Source organism: Megachile rotundata, chromosome 2 (genome assembly GCF_050947335.1).
Source record: "Megachile rotundata isolate GNS110a chromosome 2, iyMegRotu1, whole genome shotgun sequence".
Classification (NCBI taxonomy): Eukaryota; Metazoa; Arthropoda; class Insecta; order Hymenoptera; family Megachilidae; genus Megachile; species Megachile rotundata.
Genome location: NC_134984.1, coordinates 14742778 through 14762971, shown reverse-complemented (window position 1 = coordinate 14762971; position 20194 = coordinate 14742778). Strand labels below are relative to the sequence as shown.

The 20194-nt window shown below is 35.2% G+C and overlaps 1 protein-coding gene and 4 long non-coding RNA genes across 20 annotated transcripts in view; 2 read left to right on the top strand and 3 right to left on the bottom strand.

Annotated features, from left to right (window-relative positions):
* The first annotated feature begins 505 nt into the window (after positions 1-505).
* The window catches only part of LOC100882107 (uncharacterized), a 33030-nt gene continuing 13341 nt past the window's right edge, over positions 506-20194 (top strand). The window contains exons 1-2 of one of the 4 annotated variants that reach the window (XM_012280058.2): positions 506-1909; positions 19493-20010. In XM_012280058.2, coding sequence (XP_012135448.1) covers positions 19510-20010 — 501 coding nt within the window. In that variant the 5' untranslated portion in view covers positions 506-1909; positions 19493-19509. Of the gene's footprint in view, positions 2064-8713; positions 8856-19297; positions 19326-19492; positions 20011-20194 lie in introns of those variants that run through there. The other 3 variants (XM_012280057.2, XM_012280059.2, XM_076542189.1) reach the window with 3 other exon arrangements.
* Positions 4761-10533, bottom strand: LOC105661854 (uncharacterized). 13 transcript variants are annotated; one of them, XR_013041616.1, is made up of 5 exons: positions 10402-10491; positions 9564-9643; positions 7598-9317; positions 7144-7514; positions 4761-7055 (listed from the first exon to the last, which is right to left on the bottom strand). It is a non-coding gene; the product is annotated as an uncharacterized LOC105661854 (long non-coding RNA). The 13 variants fall into 13 exon arrangements; XR_013041617.1 differs by lacking the exon at positions 10402-10491 and having other exon boundaries at positions 7598-9114; positions 9222-9317; positions 9564-9685; XR_001095118.2 differs by having other exon boundaries at positions 7598-10313; positions 10402-10533.
* Positions 9420-10816, top strand: LOC143266660 (uncharacterized). The gene is made up of 2 exons (XR_013041624.1): positions 9420-9555; positions 9629-10816. It is a non-coding gene; the product is annotated as an uncharacterized LOC143266660 (long non-coding RNA).
* LOC143266659 (uncharacterized) lies at positions 11937-14392 on the bottom strand. The gene is made up of 2 exons (XR_013041623.1): positions 13618-14392; positions 11937-13283 (listed from the first exon to the last, which is right to left on the bottom strand). It is a non-coding gene; the product is annotated as an uncharacterized LOC143266659 (long non-coding RNA).
* On the bottom strand, positions 18357-19312 carry LOC105661855 (uncharacterized). The gene is made up of 2 exons (XR_013041611.1): positions 18798-19312; positions 18357-18661 (listed from the first exon to the last, which is right to left on the bottom strand). It is a non-coding gene; the product is annotated as an uncharacterized LOC105661855 (long non-coding RNA).

Here is a 20194-nt window from a genome sequence, read left to right as displayed (position 1 = left end):
ATTTTTCATTTAATATTACTACTACAACAACGCAAGGCCACGGTTAATAGGATTATTATCGTCTTCGAATATGATGCATAGATCAAAGAGCGTGTAACAGAGTGCGTCCCTGAGGATTCTATTACACATATAGTAGTTCTGTAGTCAAGTATCGCCTCTCCGGCAGGCTTTCTCATACCGAACAGTATTAGTGTCCATCCACACGCACTTTCTACGTTTTGACGGGACCCCTTTGATTAGGAATTATAGGGGCACTTACTTTCAATTTTAGGAACTCAAAAATGTAAACTTAAAAATTTGCAAATTTGTCCCGAAACTTTCAAGTTTGATCATTTCTAAATATAATCCTATAATTGATTATACTCCGATAAATTAAAAAATTAACCACCTAAATATGTCCAAGTATATTCTTATTTGTATGTCCCTTTTCCTAAAAAAGAAGTTTTCGGTCTGAATAGCGTAAACAAGATGCATTGTTCCACAATTACCATGTGTCTCAATATGGTGAGTTGACAGGGAAGTTAAAACATGAAGTATCGAATCCATCAGCGGAAGAACCCGTTATAAGTGACGGACGTAACTCGAGTGAGAGCGTTTGTAAATGGTGTTCGAGTGTGGACTCGGCTTAAATTGTCTCAGAGCGTCGTTCTCTCCCCTCTGGTCCCGAAAGGATCCCCCACTCTGATGTTCGTTGTCCATCCCTTTGGTGGGTTGGCAGTGCGCGTTCGATACACGGAATCGCCTCGTGGTTCTCGGAAGGCAGTAGACTGTCGTCAGCCACGCCAGACGGCGCACTGCTCGCACGCTCACTGCTCGAAGATACTCGCCCACTGGCTCACCCACGGCTGCTGGTTTACCTCTCGTTTCTTCTCCTCTCTCTCTCTTCATCTGCTGGCAGCAGCAGCAGCAGCAGGCAGACTCGGCTTAGCGGGCTGCCAGTTACGCAACAATAACAACGCCGTCAGGACGTGTAGCATGCGCGTGCTGTGCCACCTATACGCCGACGAACGACCCTGGAACGACGAGCTACCGATTCGTCGTCGCCGCCGCCGCTTCTTCTGTTACTGCTGCTGCGATCACTTGTTGAAGACCCGGTAGAAGAGCGCGCACCCGTTCCTCGAGCACGCCACGACCATTTTCCTCGGCAGCGGCGGCGGTGGTGGTGGTGGTGGTGGTAGTGGTGAATAAAGAGAAACGCGTGGAAACTGTGTGTACATAGTGGCGTCGAACGGGAATTATGTTGTAGGAAGAGTGATGAGCAATAACGGCGTAGACGCGGTTGAAAGCGGTTTGAGTCTGTGCCGAGCGAGCGGCGCGGATCGAACGCTCGATACGCGACACGTTCCAAGTGGAATATTCGAATTGGGACTGTCGAGGATCTCGTAAGATTCGCGGAGAAAAGAGAGAGGCCATGAGGTGCGAGCACGAAGTGAAGAAATACAACGTCGCGATTAGGCGCCAATGACGTCAGGCAAGAATCGTGGAGCCGTGTAAAATCGTAAGGGGAATACGTTCGTGGAGTTTGCAGTGCGGGTCCGTTAGTGTGTTGGTGATGTATTACCGCTGGCAGCGGTGATTGTGGTAGTAACAACAACAGCAGTATCAGAGAGTAGGTTGTTGGTGGTGGTAAAGAGTCGTGTAGTGGACTCGATATCGGTGTTGCCGAACAGAGAAAGAGAGAGATAGAGAGTGGTGGGGCTAAAAGGAGAACCCGTGTGGAATTGCTGCGTGGTCCGTCGTGGTAGCCAATTATATTTTCTACGTGTGTGCTTCGCGGGCAATGACTAACTGCTCGCCGTTAAGTGTGTTAGTAGGAGATATCGTTGACGAACCCGTTTCTGCGTTGGTGTTGCCGTCTACGTCAGCACCGGTCGGACGGGATTTGCATAGCAAACAGATTGACGCGCTGGTAAGTGGATAACGAGAGAGGAGTCGCGACTCTGTGTCCCACCATGGATCGTGACTCGCGTTCGTATTCCTGCGGAGGCTGCGAGAGGACCGAGGGCCGAGCTATGCCGATAGAGTAACAAGTGAGCGGCGAAGCGGCGTTGCCATGACGACAGGTGAACCATGAGCTATTCCTCTCTTCTTTTAGTTAGTAATCTCTTACTCTTTCCCCCTACCCCCCTCTTCCTTCTCTCTTTCTCCTGTAGCCCTCTTTTTCTTCCCCCTCTCTTATCCTGTCTTTCCTTTTCATGAATCGCTCTTGTCTCCTGTCTCCTGGCATCTCTCTCTTACGTATTAAGGTTGCTTTATATTAGGCTACGGTTATACCGGTTGCGTATGCGGACGAACAGCTCGCATTTTTCTCGCAAATTCTTGCTATTTCTTCGACAATTTTTTATTGAGACTCTGATTAACAAATGAGAAAGTGGAAAGGGGGAATAAAATGTTATTTGAGAAAGGTGAACTGACTGTTTTAAGACTTGTCGAATTAACATGATGCGTTCCGAGAATGTTTCAGAATTAATTGTGAAGCATTTCTTTGTATCGTAAGTGGTGTTAATCATTAGATATTGTGACTTTAAACGTATACGTATTATCAAAAAATGACGAGAGCTTTAAAAGTTTTCACGATATTGTTTGGCTATACGGGTCTAGACAGAACTCCTTTCGCGCTTGATTGTCAAACTTCCATTCCTAACGGTTTGGCGCCAAATTTGAAACTTGGAAATTTGAAAACTGTAAAATATAAAAACATTTAGTACGAATCAATGATTTACGCTTTCATTTAATGAAACTAACAAATGCCACATAATAAACAGAACATAATTCTTAATTCAGTTATAAGTTCAACAAAAGAGCTCTCCCGAGATGCATATCGTACGAAAATGTATTCAAACAATATCAGACAGTATCAATTCGTGAAAATGCCGGTTGGCATACGTCTAAAATATATCGTGACTGAATCATCTCTCTAGATCGAGCTGATTCGTTACATTCTACATAAACAATTTATATGCTTCCATCCATAATAATCTTTGCCAGAACGGAATGATTTCGTGTCTGAATGGGTAACATAAATCTACCTTAAATCCTAACTTCTCTTGGCTCTCCGGTTCAAGCTCCTCCGTATTCCAGCTACCCTTCTGTCTCTTTGTGTTCTTTATCCTTATTAATCCCCGTTTTACCTGCTCTCTTGAAATCTACCTTTCTTTTTCCAGTTTTCCTCTCTTCCTGTTTTTCTCTCTACCCTTCTGCAGCTGATTCTCGCAATTGTTCCTCCTTTCGTTTCTGACCCGGTACACTCGACAGACACGACGCGACAGCAACGTTGTCTGTCCTCTACCTTCCTGCCGTAAACCACATTTATCTACCTGTCTCTGGTTCGCGGCCTTTCTCCCTCTCCCGGATATTTTATCCTTTTCTTTGTTCGCACTCTGTTTCTTTCTTTTTCCTCAACGGTCTTCCCTCGTACGTATTCCCCCACTTCCCGAAGGAGTCGGCCAACCTCTCTCGGTCTCGCTTGCACGAGCGTGTGCGAGTGCGAACGCCTGGTGAACGCCGTTGTAGCATGCCTAATGCGTAGGCCGCGCGATATTCCAAGTACACTTGGCTATTTTCATGCTACACCAGAAAGATACCTAAGCTACGCGCCATTCTTGTAGGTGACATGAACGGCTTGATCTCCGGCCATGCTATAAAATCATACGAATCAAACTGGAATTCCAAGAATTCTCGTCTTCGTATTTCTAGCCACAAGAAATTCCTCCGTTTCTTTCGGCGTTAACCTATTAACGTATTGACTGCCGGGTCACTGCTGAGCGTCACCGTATGCCACTCTATATACATAAAAATACTTCGGATTTAGCGTCACAAAGAGGAACACGTGGCGTATCGATATATCGTTTGTTTCGAGATCGACTTCGACGCTTTATCAGGACAATAGGATAATCCTTTCAAATTTACAGATTTTCAGGTCTATAAATTCACAGATTTTCAAGTCTATAAATTCAGACTGTATATTTTTCAAAATGGGAAATTAAAAAATGTTCAACTTATAAACTCAAACTGTTAAATATAGAAGTCTATGAATTTCATAACTTCATATTTATAACTTTACAAATATACCATTCAAACTGTCAGTTTTAAATTCAGAATTTTTCATATATTTGATTCCCAGATTTAGTACCGACAGTTCGTGACAAAGAATAATGTCAGCAATTATTTAGATTTTTTACAAAAAGCGTGTGCACACGATTCGACTAGTGGGTAGTCAGCGTTGCCCGAGGTTCTGCCCACGGGCAACGATCGTCAGCCATGATGTCAGAAGCCGTTAAAAGGAGTGGTAGGCTGCTTACTTTCTTTCCTACTCTTCCAGCGTTCGATTTCTTTCTCGCTCAAGACACTTGACATTTGTAACATTGTGTAGTCTGCTAAAAGCGACACGTGGTCACTGGTTTCTCATAGGAGCGTTGCTTTACACTTCACCATATGGTTGCTGCTCTTTGAGGTGAGGCAACCACACTTGTTGTTAACTAATGTCAGATTTTGACAGGTGACTGCAGTCACCTTTAGTATGCAGTGAACGCTTGGCGCTGGATACGGTGGCCATTTATTTTCTCGCTGAATTACGGTGTCTTGTGTTAACGCAATCGTTCATTGTCTAGTTCCAATTTGTTTTATGCTTTGTAATTTTTATTGAAAGGTAATGAATATTTGAAAAATGTTTTAATTAAAATATGAAAAAAAAACTATTAGTACATAAAACAAATATGGCGGATGTGGGATATTTTTAACATTAAGAAAATTAAGAAAAATTGTAAAAATTAAAATGTATTACTGTAAAGAATTATAATATTATATAATATTGCTAAAAATAATTTACTACTTTTATACAAGCATCACATTTGTTTACGTACGTGAATTTTTCACTCGCTTAAGTCTGAGATTTTTGAGGTTATCTGATCACCATGCAAAAAATGGTTACTACACAGCAATTTAACAATCTCGAAGATACATCACAAATGTTATTTTTAGGTCATAAAACCATGTCAGACTTTCTATAATTTCAAAATCAGTAATTTGATATATGTTCGCATTATACATATTTCCTGCAGTATTTCAATGTTATCCTGTTGTATCATAAATTATATTCATATGCGCATAATTGATTGTTATGTAAAAGTTCCTTATCGCAAATCTGAACATCTTGTAATAACTTTGAAAGAGTTGAATGCACTTATATTGTTTTTTCCTTCTTTTTGAAACTAGTGAATGGATTAATGTATCTTTGACGGCTTCGACGACACGATTCTCATTTCTAATCTGTTTATCAGTTGAAAATTTCAGCGTTCTTTGAACTTTATAATACGAATTGAGAACTCTCTTAAGGAAACTTGTTTCAGCGTGGATTGATCGTTCTTTAAGATACATTAGTCTCATTATTTGCCACGTTTACACGGATTTATGTTGCCAGTTAAAAAAGAAAAGTATTACAAAGCTGTGTTACGAGTTTTCGCCTGTTTCCACCCGACGTTCCGGTTGATAAAGTACAAATAAAAGAGATTACTTAAAGGAGAAACTCATTAGCACGATCTGATACGTATCTGGAATTTTTACTATCATTGAATTTTCTGCATGGCTACACTCTGCAAGTGAATTCATTGCAAACAGCTTATAAAGTATTGTTTAACAGTTGTTTGAAAGGAGCGAGTACTTCTGTTTTGCAATAGTAAGCGGTGCTATTATTTAATGAATCATTAGGTCAATTGGTGCTTGCAATTTGTACATAAGCAATTTGCATTTTAACTTCAGACAACTTCGCGCTAAAAATAATAAAATTATAGGGAAATGTTAAAACCAAAATATTGCAGTAAAATAAATAATCTAATAAATTAAATTAACTAAGTAAAAAATAATTAAATAACCAAAATATTAAAATAAAATAGTAAAGTAATATAATACATTAAATTATTAATTAAGTAACCTATTAATAAACTAAACTAATTATGTTCACAATTAAAACAGTAAATCAATGAACTAAATAATTACAAAAATAATAGACTAAATTAAAATTAATAACTAAACAGTAATTTTTACAATTATTTAATATAAGTCAAAGTATAAAACATTGTATTTAAATCATATCTGCAAATTGATTATGAGTTAGTCTTTCCAAGAATGGTGACTCATTATGTATTTAATTATGTCCATATATATGGACATCATGTCTTGTATATAATTAATATTCTCACAATTTTCACATAATTGCAACCAATTTAAAATAAGTAAAATCACAAAAAAAATGAGTAATTTCCTTTTCAACTTGAGAAATATTGCTTCTGAAGTTACATAGTTAGAACGTAATAGCTGAATAAATGTGCAACGTTTAATTTTAATATGCTGGTAAGATGCTTTTTAATTACGATAACGGATAAAACGTTCGTAAACAATGAACGATGTTGGCTATGAATGTCCTACTATTGCGCAGGACTTTATGACTTAATCATCCATTCACAAGTAGCGTTTCGTCATCAAACCGTACACTGAACGCTGTTAAGTCACCATCAGAGAATTTCTGATGAAATTTGTTTAATCTTTCGTTATGAATATAATATTATCAATAATATTTTATATACATATTAAGAAGACCATGAAGGTCAGCACAGTGCAAAACTATGAACTGTGATAACTATTTAAAAAAAAGAATCTAATACTCAAGTCCAAAAGATTAAATAAGTAAGATCTTCTAATATTTGATATGACTGATCAATTTTTCTAATTACATTTTTATCCCAGATGTGGTGAAATGCGATACGAAAACGGACAAAAAAAAGAAAAGTGACTTTTATTGACGAAATCGCGAAATGTGCTTTATTTTTAGCTTGTGCTTTATCTGTGGAGTATCTTTAATGTCCAGCGGTAATCTGCCAGCATACTTGAGTGTCTTTAACCATTGTGGAAATTTCCTGGTAAAGCCACTCTTCATAATCATCACTTATAGTATTTGCGTTTGCAGGAAACTGTTGATACACGAGGTCGGCAAAATTCTTTATTATTACGTAGCTTTTGCTGGTGTTATACAAGAATTCCGAACTCGTATGGGAAAAGGTCTGAAATTATAAATCAAAAGTTAAATAAATGTCTAAAGCAATAGGAAACTTAAAAAAAAAGTTGAATTTATGTATATATAATAAATACCGATTTTTTAATAATCGTTTAAATCTCAATTCAGACTGTATTTTATTATTTTTCAATCCACGAAACAATTCATAAAGATACAGCTATGGTTCACATTCTACCTCAATCGCTGCCATTAACCCTAACGACATCTTAACATCATCACTATTTCGTTCAGTATCAACATAGACGAGTTTTACGAGGAGACATTTCACCTTATGGACTTTCGTGTCTCATGCTCGACTGCCATATCAACCTACATGCGAACGTTCTCTACTCATGAGTAGTGGTCAATATATTATTACTATTCATTTTTTTCCAATCACAGTGATTAAATTGCTATTTTTACAGCAATTTATAGAAATGCAGCTCCAGAACATTTAATCAGAGTCCTGAAATAGTCGACACTTATATAACTTGTATATCTTAGTTAAAATATATCGTTATTTAAAAATTAAATTCAACGGTACTTTACCGAAAAATGGCGGCAACGGTCAAAATCCATGTACATAACCACAGTAAAAATCGTTACTTTGTGTTCCTTTGTGGATCTCGACCAGAAGTTAAGGATAGAATATACTGAATCACTAAAGCCTCAAGAACTGTGAACAAAAAAATCTTGGACCTAGAAATTAAAAGTACACAACAAGAAAACTTGGAAATATTCGAAACATGACCATCCGAAGTACAGAAATGACAGCTTGTAACTGATGGACTACTGCGCATGTGTCGCGGTTTTTTTTAAATAGGGTACTAAACACCGTTTAGTATAAAATAAAACTTGAATCATGCCCCAGCATAATTAAAAGTAATGACAATCAAAAAATGAAACAGTTAAAAAATAAAATAATATCGAAACTAAGACTAGACTAAGGCATAAAAACTAAGACTGTCAAATTGCGAAATTACCGAGCTATGACGTATGTTTTCGACAAAGTTGACACGAGCTTAGCAGCAACTCGTATAACCACAAGAAAAATACATCGGATAATAGGTCCACATATTCTGTACGTCTGCGGTATCGATAAGACGTCGATAATTTATCGATTACCAATAGCAGCAGCTCCGTCTGTAGCACGGGCCTCGTGAATCATGCTAGTTGCGCGTTCTATAGACAGCACAGTGTGTTATATAGAAAAGCGTAGCCGGGAGAGCTGGTATAATAGGTATAGCGAGTAGATCGTGCCTCTCGAAAAACAACGGGGAATTCCGTGGACACACGGCCGTGAACGGCCTAGGGCATATAGACGGCGACGCACGGGGTGCGTGACCTAATCACCCGTTCACCGCTCCATCGAAGCGGCGCAACTCGGAACGACGCGAATCTGCGTCGAGTTTACTGCTTCGGTCGTAGAAGCACGATCAGGCGAGGAACGGGGAAGAGGAGGCGAAACAGTTGGTAGGCGGTGCAAAGAGGGAAAGGCTCGGGGTTTCCTCGTGGTTGGCAAGGCGAGCTAAACCGAGTCTTGTCGTCTCCCGGGGACGCAGCGGGGAGCTGGCGACCGTCTCCGTGTGAGCCTCGTTCTCGGAGAAGACGCTCGCAGGGAGAGGGGAAATGTTGGCGCTTCGTCAGACTAGCGTGGATGAGAGTGTCGGTTTGTCTGACCGAGGAAAGAGGAAGGACGCTACGTCAGACGCGAGAGCCAGCGAGTACGCGTGACTCATTTGCCTGTCGCGGGAATCTCCCGTTTCCCTGACGGGTGGCAGCACTGTACGAATCATCCGTGATCATGGTGAGATCCTTGTCGATATTTCTTGATCATGCACTCTAACGTTCGTATACCTATGTTCCAATATTCTTAACGGACTACTCACTACTCACGTTTTTCCATTCTTACTTTCTAAGACCAATGTAAATTCTCCATTCTCGTGGACCACATTTTTGCGAGGACTTTTATCAAACTGCTTTAGTTTTTTATTTTTATACACAATGGGTAGTTTTTGTTACCGTTAGTTGTACCATCTGTCCGTTGAACCTACTGCGCAGATTTCCTGCGCAATTTTGTGAAAATAGCAAGCTTGAAAGAGTTGCAAGATATAATATGTCAGTTATGTCAGGTTTCACTTCACGAATGTGAATGTTTTATAATATATCGTACTCTTGAGTAGTAGACGTGTAAATAGCTTGATAAAATAGTGTTGATTCGATAAATCGGCAACGGTTTATAACCATGCATACATGTCTATTTAATCCTCTTAAATGCCGGGAAACCGAGAAAGAGAAAAAACATCCGTTAAGTGTTAATATTTCACGGTCAATTTTTATATTTGCTGTTAGCAGATTGGAGAATTTTTAAATATAAATCTCTAAATTTACAAATCTGTAAACTCGCAACTTCAAATTAAAAATTTGCGATTTTGACATTGCACTAAAATTGCAGTGAATTCTCAACTGTAAGCAGGTTGATGACTTCAAAAATAAATATATAAAATGTACTAACCTCAATATTATCTTGTAAAGAAAGTTCTACATCAAAGTAGCGTTTGATTAAAAATCTCTCCTTAGATCGCAGGTATAGATCTACGTTCCAGTTAATTAAAACGATTTAAATGAGAAGTTTATTGACGATGAATGAAAATACGACTGAATGAAATTCTTCGAACGAAAGCTTTCAAGACGCTGTTAATAGAAACGATTTCCTATAATCGGACGATAACATTGCTATTCAATTCTTCGGTGGAATGCAGAACATTCGCGGCTGTGTAGTCGGAAAACGATGAATACTCGTAATTGTGTAACGCATAGGAAGCTGTATTCCAATTCCTTCACTACTAACGCGTTCCGTACCACGTGGCACACCATAACAGGCTTCTCTTCGGCCAACAGAAAATGTAGGGGAAAGAAGCTTCCCCCACAGCCAGCGAATAATTAAAGATAAACAATGTTTTTCAACAAACATTTCAAAGAATCTGTTTTGCCATAATTATCGAATATTAACGCAATCGTTCGCAACTGTTTCCTAACTTCTTTGCATCGACCTCCTTTTACAATACCCAAACAATCTATGACCTTTTTACCTTCACTACGTAGTATAAATCGCGTTAAAAATAATTTATCCGTTTTAGAATGTAATTTTGTAAGGTCGAGTATAAAACTTGACAGATGTGCGAACGTTGAAATTCGTTATCTTCAAATTGACGCCAAATTTGAATAGTTCGAAAAATGTTTGCTCTTTCACTAATTCAATCAACTGTGAATTAAATATAAAAGGAAAATGTGGAATGCAACGAAAGTATTTTAATGTAAGGATAACAGCGTAAATTATAATTAGAACTAACCTTAAAATTCGAGAGTACTAAACACGATGCAAGTTTGTCAAATTGCGTCAGCAGTGTGACTTTTCCCCTTAAACGGAGAGTAGTCTGTTATACTTGTGAGTGTACAATACTAATTAACACATTGGCAGTTGGGTTAAAATTACACTTCATGCAGATCGGTGTTATTCAGTCAGGGTAAAATTACGTTTGAAAAGCCTGCACGTAATAGACTGATGAAAGGAATTTTTTTATCGTGTCTATTTCGAGATGTAACCGTTAAAACTGAAGGCAAATATAATGCGGTTTTCAAACGTGTACAGCTTAATTCACGTGGCATGAAACGTGTGGTACATAGATAACGTTTTCCTGCTCAATCAGATGATCAACCAAATCCCACTTTGCGTTGCTAAATAAAATTTCTTTTTCCTCGACATAACCTATCATCGACCTAGTTTTATTTTCATCTAATTTACCCACGATAGATACATAAAAATTGATATTGTACGTCGATCGTGGTACGAGCAAACACGTTTCCAGATGTACGTGAATTTTAATGTTTGATTAAAATATGGAGTTGGATTAAAAGCGTGATTCACACGCTCTTTTGTAAAAAACAACATGAAATGTCAGGCAACATTGACGCAATGTTTTGAATTAATTACTTTCGCCAGAGACAAGGTAACACGTGTGCGTTTAATAAGCTTTGACGAATGTTCATTATTACGTTATGTTTTATACATGACAAATTTATTAAATGCTTCCGTTTTTTTTCATTGAACGTATAAAAACGCTGCAATATGTTTAGCGTGATCAATAATTCGATTAGCATGATTGATTAAATTTGAAAGAAATTAATTTTTTATGTAAATTTCTGTTTATCATAAAACTCATTTTAATTTATGAAGTTTTATGTACTTCGTGAATTTTTATGAATTAATTTAATTTTCTAAAAATTATGAGATTTTGTTATTATTCGCATCGTTTTTTTAAATTATATTATTAATTTCTTTAAATTATGTGAATAATAGGAAATTGTAATTTTATAATACAGAATTAAGTTTGTATAAGGATATGTTAGTGTATCAGAAATGTAATAATGTACTTAGAATATAAGATTATAATTTTTGTGTAATAATAATAAAAAGTAGATATGAAATTGTACAGAAAATTGTACAGTTTTCTGTTGCTAATGAAAAATTCTGTAATTTTCGTGTTTGATTAAATTGAGGAATTTGTTAAAAATTTATATTTTCATGTACAGTTGCTAAATATGCGGGTATCTGGAATGCGTAAGAAATAAACATTTTGTTTGTCAGAATAATTCTGACGCTATACTTCGTTTGAATGTCATCATCGTATTCTTGGAAGATCGAAATATTAGGAACATAAAAACATTCCATTTTTCCTCGAAACGTTTAAACGTTTCACGGAATACATATTCGTAGATGGAAATGAGTTGGTTACTTAAGAATTACATCTTTGTTATTACGCTAATGGAATCGATGAGCTGATTATGTGGCGGATTTGAGGTTAAGAAAATTGAAAACAAAAAAAGGTTATGTAAATATTGAAAAATAATTTGTTTATTATTTTTAAAAATAATCAGTTTGCAGGATACCTGTATTTTGCATAATTCATCTTTCACAAAACTCGATCGAGTTTAGATACAACCAAGAATTATCCGATTAGAAATTTTTCCTTGTGAGACACGTGCTGTCAGAGTCACATGATTTCACACGATTTTCGCAATGTAAACACTGAACAAATTACTCGCAGTGAAAATAACGATCGTGATAAATAGAAGGAAAGTTCGCGAACCATTGAATCGGTCTTTAACACACCTAACACGTCCGGTATAAAACGATTAACAAACGGCCTGACCGGTGGCTGTGTTGTCCAATGTCTACAAGTAGCTTTTGAACGGTCTATTCATGGTTCGTAATTGATGGTTTGTCGTGCGAGTTACGTTTCATTTCTTGAAATCGAGCTTTATCTCGAGCGCAGCCTTCGCGTGTCACTGCTACTCATTCTCCGCCATTTTTCCTTCATTCTTATCACTTCCATTGCTAATTCTAGCGCAGAGATTCCGTGCTTGGCGTCGAAATTATTAGACCGATATAATTACAAGTTGAACGACTTCGACGCTTCTATAATTAACATAACGATTGAACGTTTCTAACTGATTATGTTTTTATTGTTACGCTCACTTACAGTTTTTTAACGGGAATTCGTCCCGCGGGATTTTTGAATTTTGGGACTGTAATGACGATAGTGCGCGTGCGCTGTAATGGCGGGTGAATGTCATCAGTGTGCATGCACAATTCTTACAACCCTCGCTAATATTTAAATTAAAAATACTTTTCTATATTAATTTATTCGTATCCTAAGTATTTACTTGATACTCCAAGTTAGTTATTATTTCAGTTATATATTTTTTTATATTGGTAAGAATTGAAACATATTTATTTCATTGTGTAATAAAATATTTTCATAAACGTCTACTGACCATAATAACAAGTATACCGTATATTGTATATTCATTATTAATTAGTTCATTCAGCGTTATATTATATATTCCTTAACAATTAGTTTACCCAGCGTCGTATCGAATATTCATTGTCAAATAGTTTATTCAGGCATGACCACAAATTGTCCCAGATTTGTCAGCGACAACAATTTATCGACAAAATACGTTCCGCTCGTGCAGTGACAGTTTTCAAAGTTTTCATTGCGAAGTACGTTGTTTCGTTTGGCTGCGTTTGACACAAAAAATAAATGTTTCATGCCAGGAATTATAACACACCAAAAGTCGGGAACACCAGCGTTTGTTTCGAACGAGAAAACAAAACGAATTGTGACCCAATTTTAGTGTCCCCTAGGAGCAGTTGTGTTCCACTACAAGCCTGCAAAAATATCAGTTGCAATATTTACAAGCGCGAAACGATATGGGGACACAATCCCGGAAAAAATGTACACATGCAATATCAACATTGACCATATGCAAAAAAAAATCGGATTGGAACATTGGTATACTTTTTTGTCGTATACAGGGTGGTCCAAAAAAAAGTATTATTAAAAATTTGTAAATTCATTACTGTTTTGGAAACAGTTTGAAATATTTATTAAATTATATTATAATTTAATTAATTCATCATTTTTTTGAACAAAGAGTCGGGCATTTTATGTTAGCAATAATAATTAATTTTTTATGTAATTATGTGTTCTATATTTACGTACGTGATCCAATATGGCGGCGCCCATGAAGCGTTGCCATAGCAACAGAACAGATGATTACTTATGAAATAGTTTTGCGATCACCTTGAATATAAAACCTACGCGATCATTACCGTACATAATAATTATGTGCAATTTATCTCATGAAGTTTTATAATATATGTAGCATATAATAAACGATAAACTTTTTGTTTAGATTAATTATTTACCCTCATAAAATGGTAATTCAGTAGTTTGCATAAATTAATATTTTTGTTAAGTTACGATCGAAGTTTTGAGTTAACGTTTCCATTTTTGATGCAAGCTGTAGCGCAGGAAAATAAAACATCCCGTGATAATTTTTCATCGGTATCGCCTGCTTGCGGAAGAGAACGGTTTACGTGTGTCAGAATGAATTCGTTGAAGAACGGCATCGTTGTCGTTTCATTCGCTTCTTTGGATTTCCGGTTTGAAGGCCTGATGTAGCTGCGAACGCTATTCATTCCACGTAACACGAGACACTGTGCATCTGTTTATAAAAGAGAGTTTCTATGTACACGATATAATTTTATACAACCACTTTCTTATAATCGATTTATTACACCTTATTATACCTTTCCTTGGTTCTAATTTTCCTTAAAAAAAAAAGTTATACTTATTAACTCTTTGTGGTTGAAGATGTTCTTGGGTTAATGCACGTGCAGTTATTTTTTAAAATAAAACTTAACTCTTCCTTGCATGATTTTAAAAATTTTAAATACATATTGAAGTCTTGTAAATAATATTAATACGATAATAAACAAATATTATCTTTCAAAGCAATTTATTTAAAAAAAAATATTACTAAAATCAAAATTATTATATTACTAAAAATAAAATTAACCTTAATAATTTAATGTAAATAATTTTTATTAATATTAATAGAAATATTAATATTCGTATTTTATCAAAATAATTTGTAAATTATTCTGGACATTTTTTCTAAAAAATAAATAAATTTCATTAATAATTTATTGTAAAATTAATTCAAAGGAACTTAAAAAAGAAAAACAATTGGCAGAACAAAATATTCGAATTAACACACACAATTAGTAAGCTAAAAAGAATTTGCTCGAATTATATTTGGATCTGAAAAGAATGTGTTTTCTATTTTTCGCGTTTTAAAAGAGCACAGAAGAAGCGGAGTTATTTACAGCTAAGTCGTATAAATGTGCTTGAAAAATGCTGCTTATATAATTTGTTTTTTTTATTCTGTTTCTTGAAAGTGTAAATACGTGTTCCTAAAAAAGATGCGTAATAAATAAATTTTAGTTACAAATTCATTTTGTGTTGATGCTATTGGTTTATTTATTTTTTATTGTGTGAAATTTAATCGTGTATTTGGATATTTTTATTGGGGAAATATTTGTGGATTTGTGGGAGATTTGAATTTTGAGGATTTTGGGATTTTTGGGTTTGGAAATTTGGAAATTTGGAAATTTAGAAATTGGGGAATTTGGGAATTTGAGAGTTTGGAATTTTGAGAATTTGGAAATTTGAGAGTTTGGACATTTGGAAGTTTGGGAATTTGGGAATTTGGAAACTTGAGAATTTGGAATTTTGAGATATTGGAATTTTAAGAATTTGGAAATTTGAGAATTTGGAAATTTGAGAGTTTGGAAATTTGAGAGTTTGGAAATTGGAGAGTTTGGAAATTTGAGAGGTTGGAAATTTGAGGGGTTGGAAATTTAAGAGCTTGGAAATTTGAGAGTTTGGAAATTTGAGAGTTTGGAAATGTGAGAGTTTGGAAATTTGAGAGTTTGGAAATTTGAGAATTTGGAAACTTGAGAATTTGGAAATTTGAGAATTTGGAATTTTGAGAATTTGGAAATTTGAGAATTTGGAAATTTGAGAATTTGGAATTTTGAGAATTTGGAACTTTGAGAATTTGGAACTTTGAGAATTTGGAAATTTGCGAATTTAGAACGTTGAGAATTTGGAAACTTGGAAATTCAGAAATTTGGTAATTTGAAGATCTAAAAACTTCCAAATTCCAAAATTTGAGAATTTATGAATTTAAAGACCTGAAAACTTCAAAGTCCCTAATTCTCCAAATTCCAATCTTCCAAAACCCAAAATTCTCAAGTTCCAAATCCCACTAACATTCTCCATATGTTTAATCACTGATCGCAACCACGCTGACAAAGATACGGTCCTCAAGTAGCACCTCCAGTACGTGTCATCTTTGATTCGTTTATCTGTATGGCGCCGATTAGGAAATGATTGTTTGCAGAGTAAGGCCGCAACAGAAGCAGCCACTGCAAGAAACATATCTGTGTACTCACAATTACTGTAACGTGTCATCGTAACAGCTACGCAGACACTGATAGTTCGATCGTCTAGTTAGACGTAGTGGAAGTGATAAGAAACTATGACATTGCTGCAAGTCATGATATTATTCACAATTACGAGCAAGAGTAACTGTGAGCGATGAAACTCGTTCAGCAGACGTTCATTGTGAAACGATCCTTGAATGAAAAAATACAAGTAATTTTTATTATGCAAAACTCTCAATGACTTATGGAATATTTCATATTTTCGTAATAAAGAGAATTATATTCGGGAGCTTTTTAATTAATTAATTTGAAGAATTGTTACGTGGAAATTTCCATTTATGATTCGCGCCAAATTGAGGTTATTCAGAATTGCAATGAAGTTTAATTGAATTTTATCGAATTGAATGTAAATTGATACGAATCGATTAAGTTCAAGTTGAATCATAATTGAGTAGATTCAAAATGAAATGAAATTGAATACAAGTTACTGTAAATACTTTTTACGCCATCAAGTTGTGTTGATTTCGCAATAACTGTTTACTGTAACTGGTAGCCATTTTGTATTAAGAATATTAATGGAACGTTTGCACAGTAATTATCGTTTAGCTTGATGCTTCGTGCCATAAGTAGCTACTTTGCTACATATTTCTATCATTAAATCAGAGTTTTTATAGAACTGTTGCATTGCAATCGTTATTTTAATATTTGTTGCTACTGATAAGCCGCCATTTTGAAAACATTGAGGAATTTACGCGGTCATTTTGATTGGACGTAGATTTAAATTGGTATATTGTAAGTATCAGTTTGGAAATTTAGAAATTTGGGAATTTGGGTTTTGAAATTTGGAAATTTAGAAATTTGGAGAATTTGGGAATTAGGGAATTAGGGTCTGGAAATTTAGAAATTTGGGAATTTGAGAAATTGGAAATTTGGGAATTTGGGAATTTGGGAATTTGGGAATTTAGGAATATGGGAATTTTAGAATTTGGAAATTGGGAATTTGGGAATTTGAGAATTTGAGAATTTGGAAATTTGGGAATTTGGAAATTTGGGAATTTAGGAATATTGGAATTTGGGAATTGGGGTTTGGAAATCTGGAAATTTAGAAATTTGGGAATTTGAGAATTTGAGAATTTGAGAAATTGGAAATTTAGAAATTTGAGAATTTGGGGATTTGGGGATTTGGGAATTTGGGAATTTGGGAATTTGGGAATTTGGGAATTGGGGTTTGGAAATTTAGAAATTTTGGAATTTGAGAATTTGGGAATTTAGAAACTTTGGAATTTGGAAATTTAGAAATTTGGGAATTTGGGAATTTGAGAATTTGAAAATTTAGCAATTTGGGAATTTGAGAATTTGAAAATTTAGAAATTTGGGAATTTGAGAATTTGAGAATTTGGGAATTTAGAAACTTGGGAATTTGAAAATTTGAATATTTGAATATTTGAAAATCTGAAAATTTGAAAATTTGAAAATTGGGGAATTGGAGATCTGAAAACTTTAATTTATAAAAACTGTAATTTTTACAACACGGTTGCATTGAAATTATCTCACTATTTGTTACAACCAACAATCCGCCATTTTGAAAACATCAACTCGAACTTTCCACGCTCATTTTGATCAAAAATTAAATTTTAAATTGATATACCCTACCATTTTGAAACACCTTTATGTAATGAAATCATGCCTGAATTTCTCCTGAAAATCTGAAATGATATAACTTGATCACATCCGTTATAACAGTTGTTAAAATATTTGAACGAGCATCGTAAATAATTTCTGATCAATTTGATCGCGGTTAAAAATGCGGTTGAAGCGGTTACGTTATTTATAAATGGAAATTCAATCAGAGGAAAGTCTGATTCGCACATAAGCGGCGACCGAGTGATCTGAACTGTTGAACTCGGTTCCTTCCGCTTTCGTAACGTGATCCTCGCATAAATCTGCAAGAATGACCTCTCAGGCCTTGAATATCAAACGATCTAATAATTACGTGTTATACTCGTTTAATCCTTTGTCTCACAAAATCGATTTTATAACTCCACAAATATTATTTTACTTCTACAATAAATTTTTATATAAATGCAATAGTATAAGTGTAATAAATATTTCACTGACTAATTATTGTTAACGAACTTATTTTAGTTAACTTTTATCTAATCATTTATAATTAACAAATTCAATAATTATATTTAATGAAGATAAGAGTAGAAAATAAGACCCATTTACTAATTAATTTTAATTACTAATTAATTCTAATTGTATTTCATTAACAATCAGTGTTCCCAATTTTAAGTGCAGTTATTTTAAAAGTAATTACTTTGGATCAATTTTTTAATCGTCCAACTGATTTATTACTTATTTCGAATTACTGAAACTATTTTTTAATTGTTTTTCATTAATTGATTATTATTGTAAAACATAAATTTTCTGTAACTGTAAAACTTGACTGATTTATGAGTCAATTAAAGTTTTTATCTGAACTTCATTTAATTGAAATGTTTTATTTCGGTTCACATGAAATTATTTACTGTGTAAAATGATGTACTGTACAGTCTCTGTATATGGCACTATTTTGGAACCTTTGAATAAGAGTTGTACGTGGAATAGATTCTCTGTCACTATACCGTTCAGATGTTTTGCCATCACCGGTTGTACCAAGAAAGAAAGCATGATTGACAGTGAATAAGAACTCCTTATTAAGAATAGTGTCATCTATAGTCACATGATTGACAACTGACACTTCACTGTAACTGTAATACATAATATAAATTAAAAAAAAAATTCTAAAATATATTAAACACGTTAATATTCCACTGCTCCATAAGCGCACAAGAAAATAAAGAAATTCCAATACATAATAAATAAGTTTTACAAAATTGAAAATACCTAAAATACTTAAGCGTCCACATTCATTAAGATTGAAATTCCGGTCCGCCATATTGAAATTTATCGATGATGGATCTGCACAAACTGCAACAAAAACCGACTACTTAATCTATGAAGGAAAAGAATGCTTTTTTCTTTAATATTTATTCTTATAATTAAATAAGGAAAGTCACTATGCAAAGACTTTCTCGAGCAAGTGTACTTGCCAGGATTTCTCTGAATTTGCGATCACAAAATATTTCACGTATTCTTAGCACTTCGTTCATCGCGCATGATTCGTTATGATGTTCTTGGTAAAGAGAGTTCTTGGAACAATCCAGTTGATTCGCGTGCAATATCGGAAAACAGTTGGGATCTGTTTGTGAATCACGTTCTTCGAACCATCTTTCTTTTCCTCATTGACATTCGTTACATTACTGTTGAGTCTATTCTTACGTCTGTTAGATTTCGCATCGATCAAAAGAATTATTTGTTGACATAATAAAACTACAGACTGCAATTTATTTCTATTGTAAATGTCGACACAAGGTATAAATTCGTATTACTATCAAAATATTTCGACAAGAGCATAATTTTCGAATAAAGAATATTACTAACAATACATATAATAAAAAATAGCATTAAGATGCAAACTAGTATTAAGATAAAAATAATGATAACTGTATATCTCAAAAAATGATATCTATATTTTCCAGAGACTCACACTGTGGCGATGACAGACCCACAGTTAGCGAACAACAATAACAGCAACAACAACAACAACAATAACAATAATAATAACAATAACAACGATGGCGAGCAAAAGTACCTGCACAAAAAGTTCAAGAAGATGGCGACAACCGAGGTCTCGCCGAAGGTGGAGCCGAAGAAGGACACCGCGGTCAGCAACGATTCTTTGGAACCACCTAAAAAGAAAGATTCGACCAAGGACTTCCGAGAGTCGCCTAAAGATCCGATCAAGATCGAGGCGTCCCCGGAATCCGTGGATGGAGACCCCGCAGCCGAGTCCAGGAAAAGCGGCTACGTGTGCCCTTATTGCAGGCTATTGTGCGCTAAGCCAAGCGTCTTGCAGAAACACATCAGGGCACACACGAACGAGAGGCCGTATCCTTGCGTGCCTTGCGGTTTCGCCTTTAAAACCAAATCGAACCTCTACAAACACTGCAGGTCACGAGCTCATGCCCTGAAAATGGAGGGTGGTGATGCCAGCAAGGTACGCACGTAATCCAATGTATTTTACATTCTTATGACACCGTTTTCACCTTTCTGGGTACCTGCGGAATTAAGCTTTCATTAGTTGAGAGATTTTTATTAGGTTCCATATAGGGTTTTTCGGAACTTTGTATAGCGCTTTCCTGTATTAGAGTTTCGAAAACTTGTGAAATCATAAGGAAAAT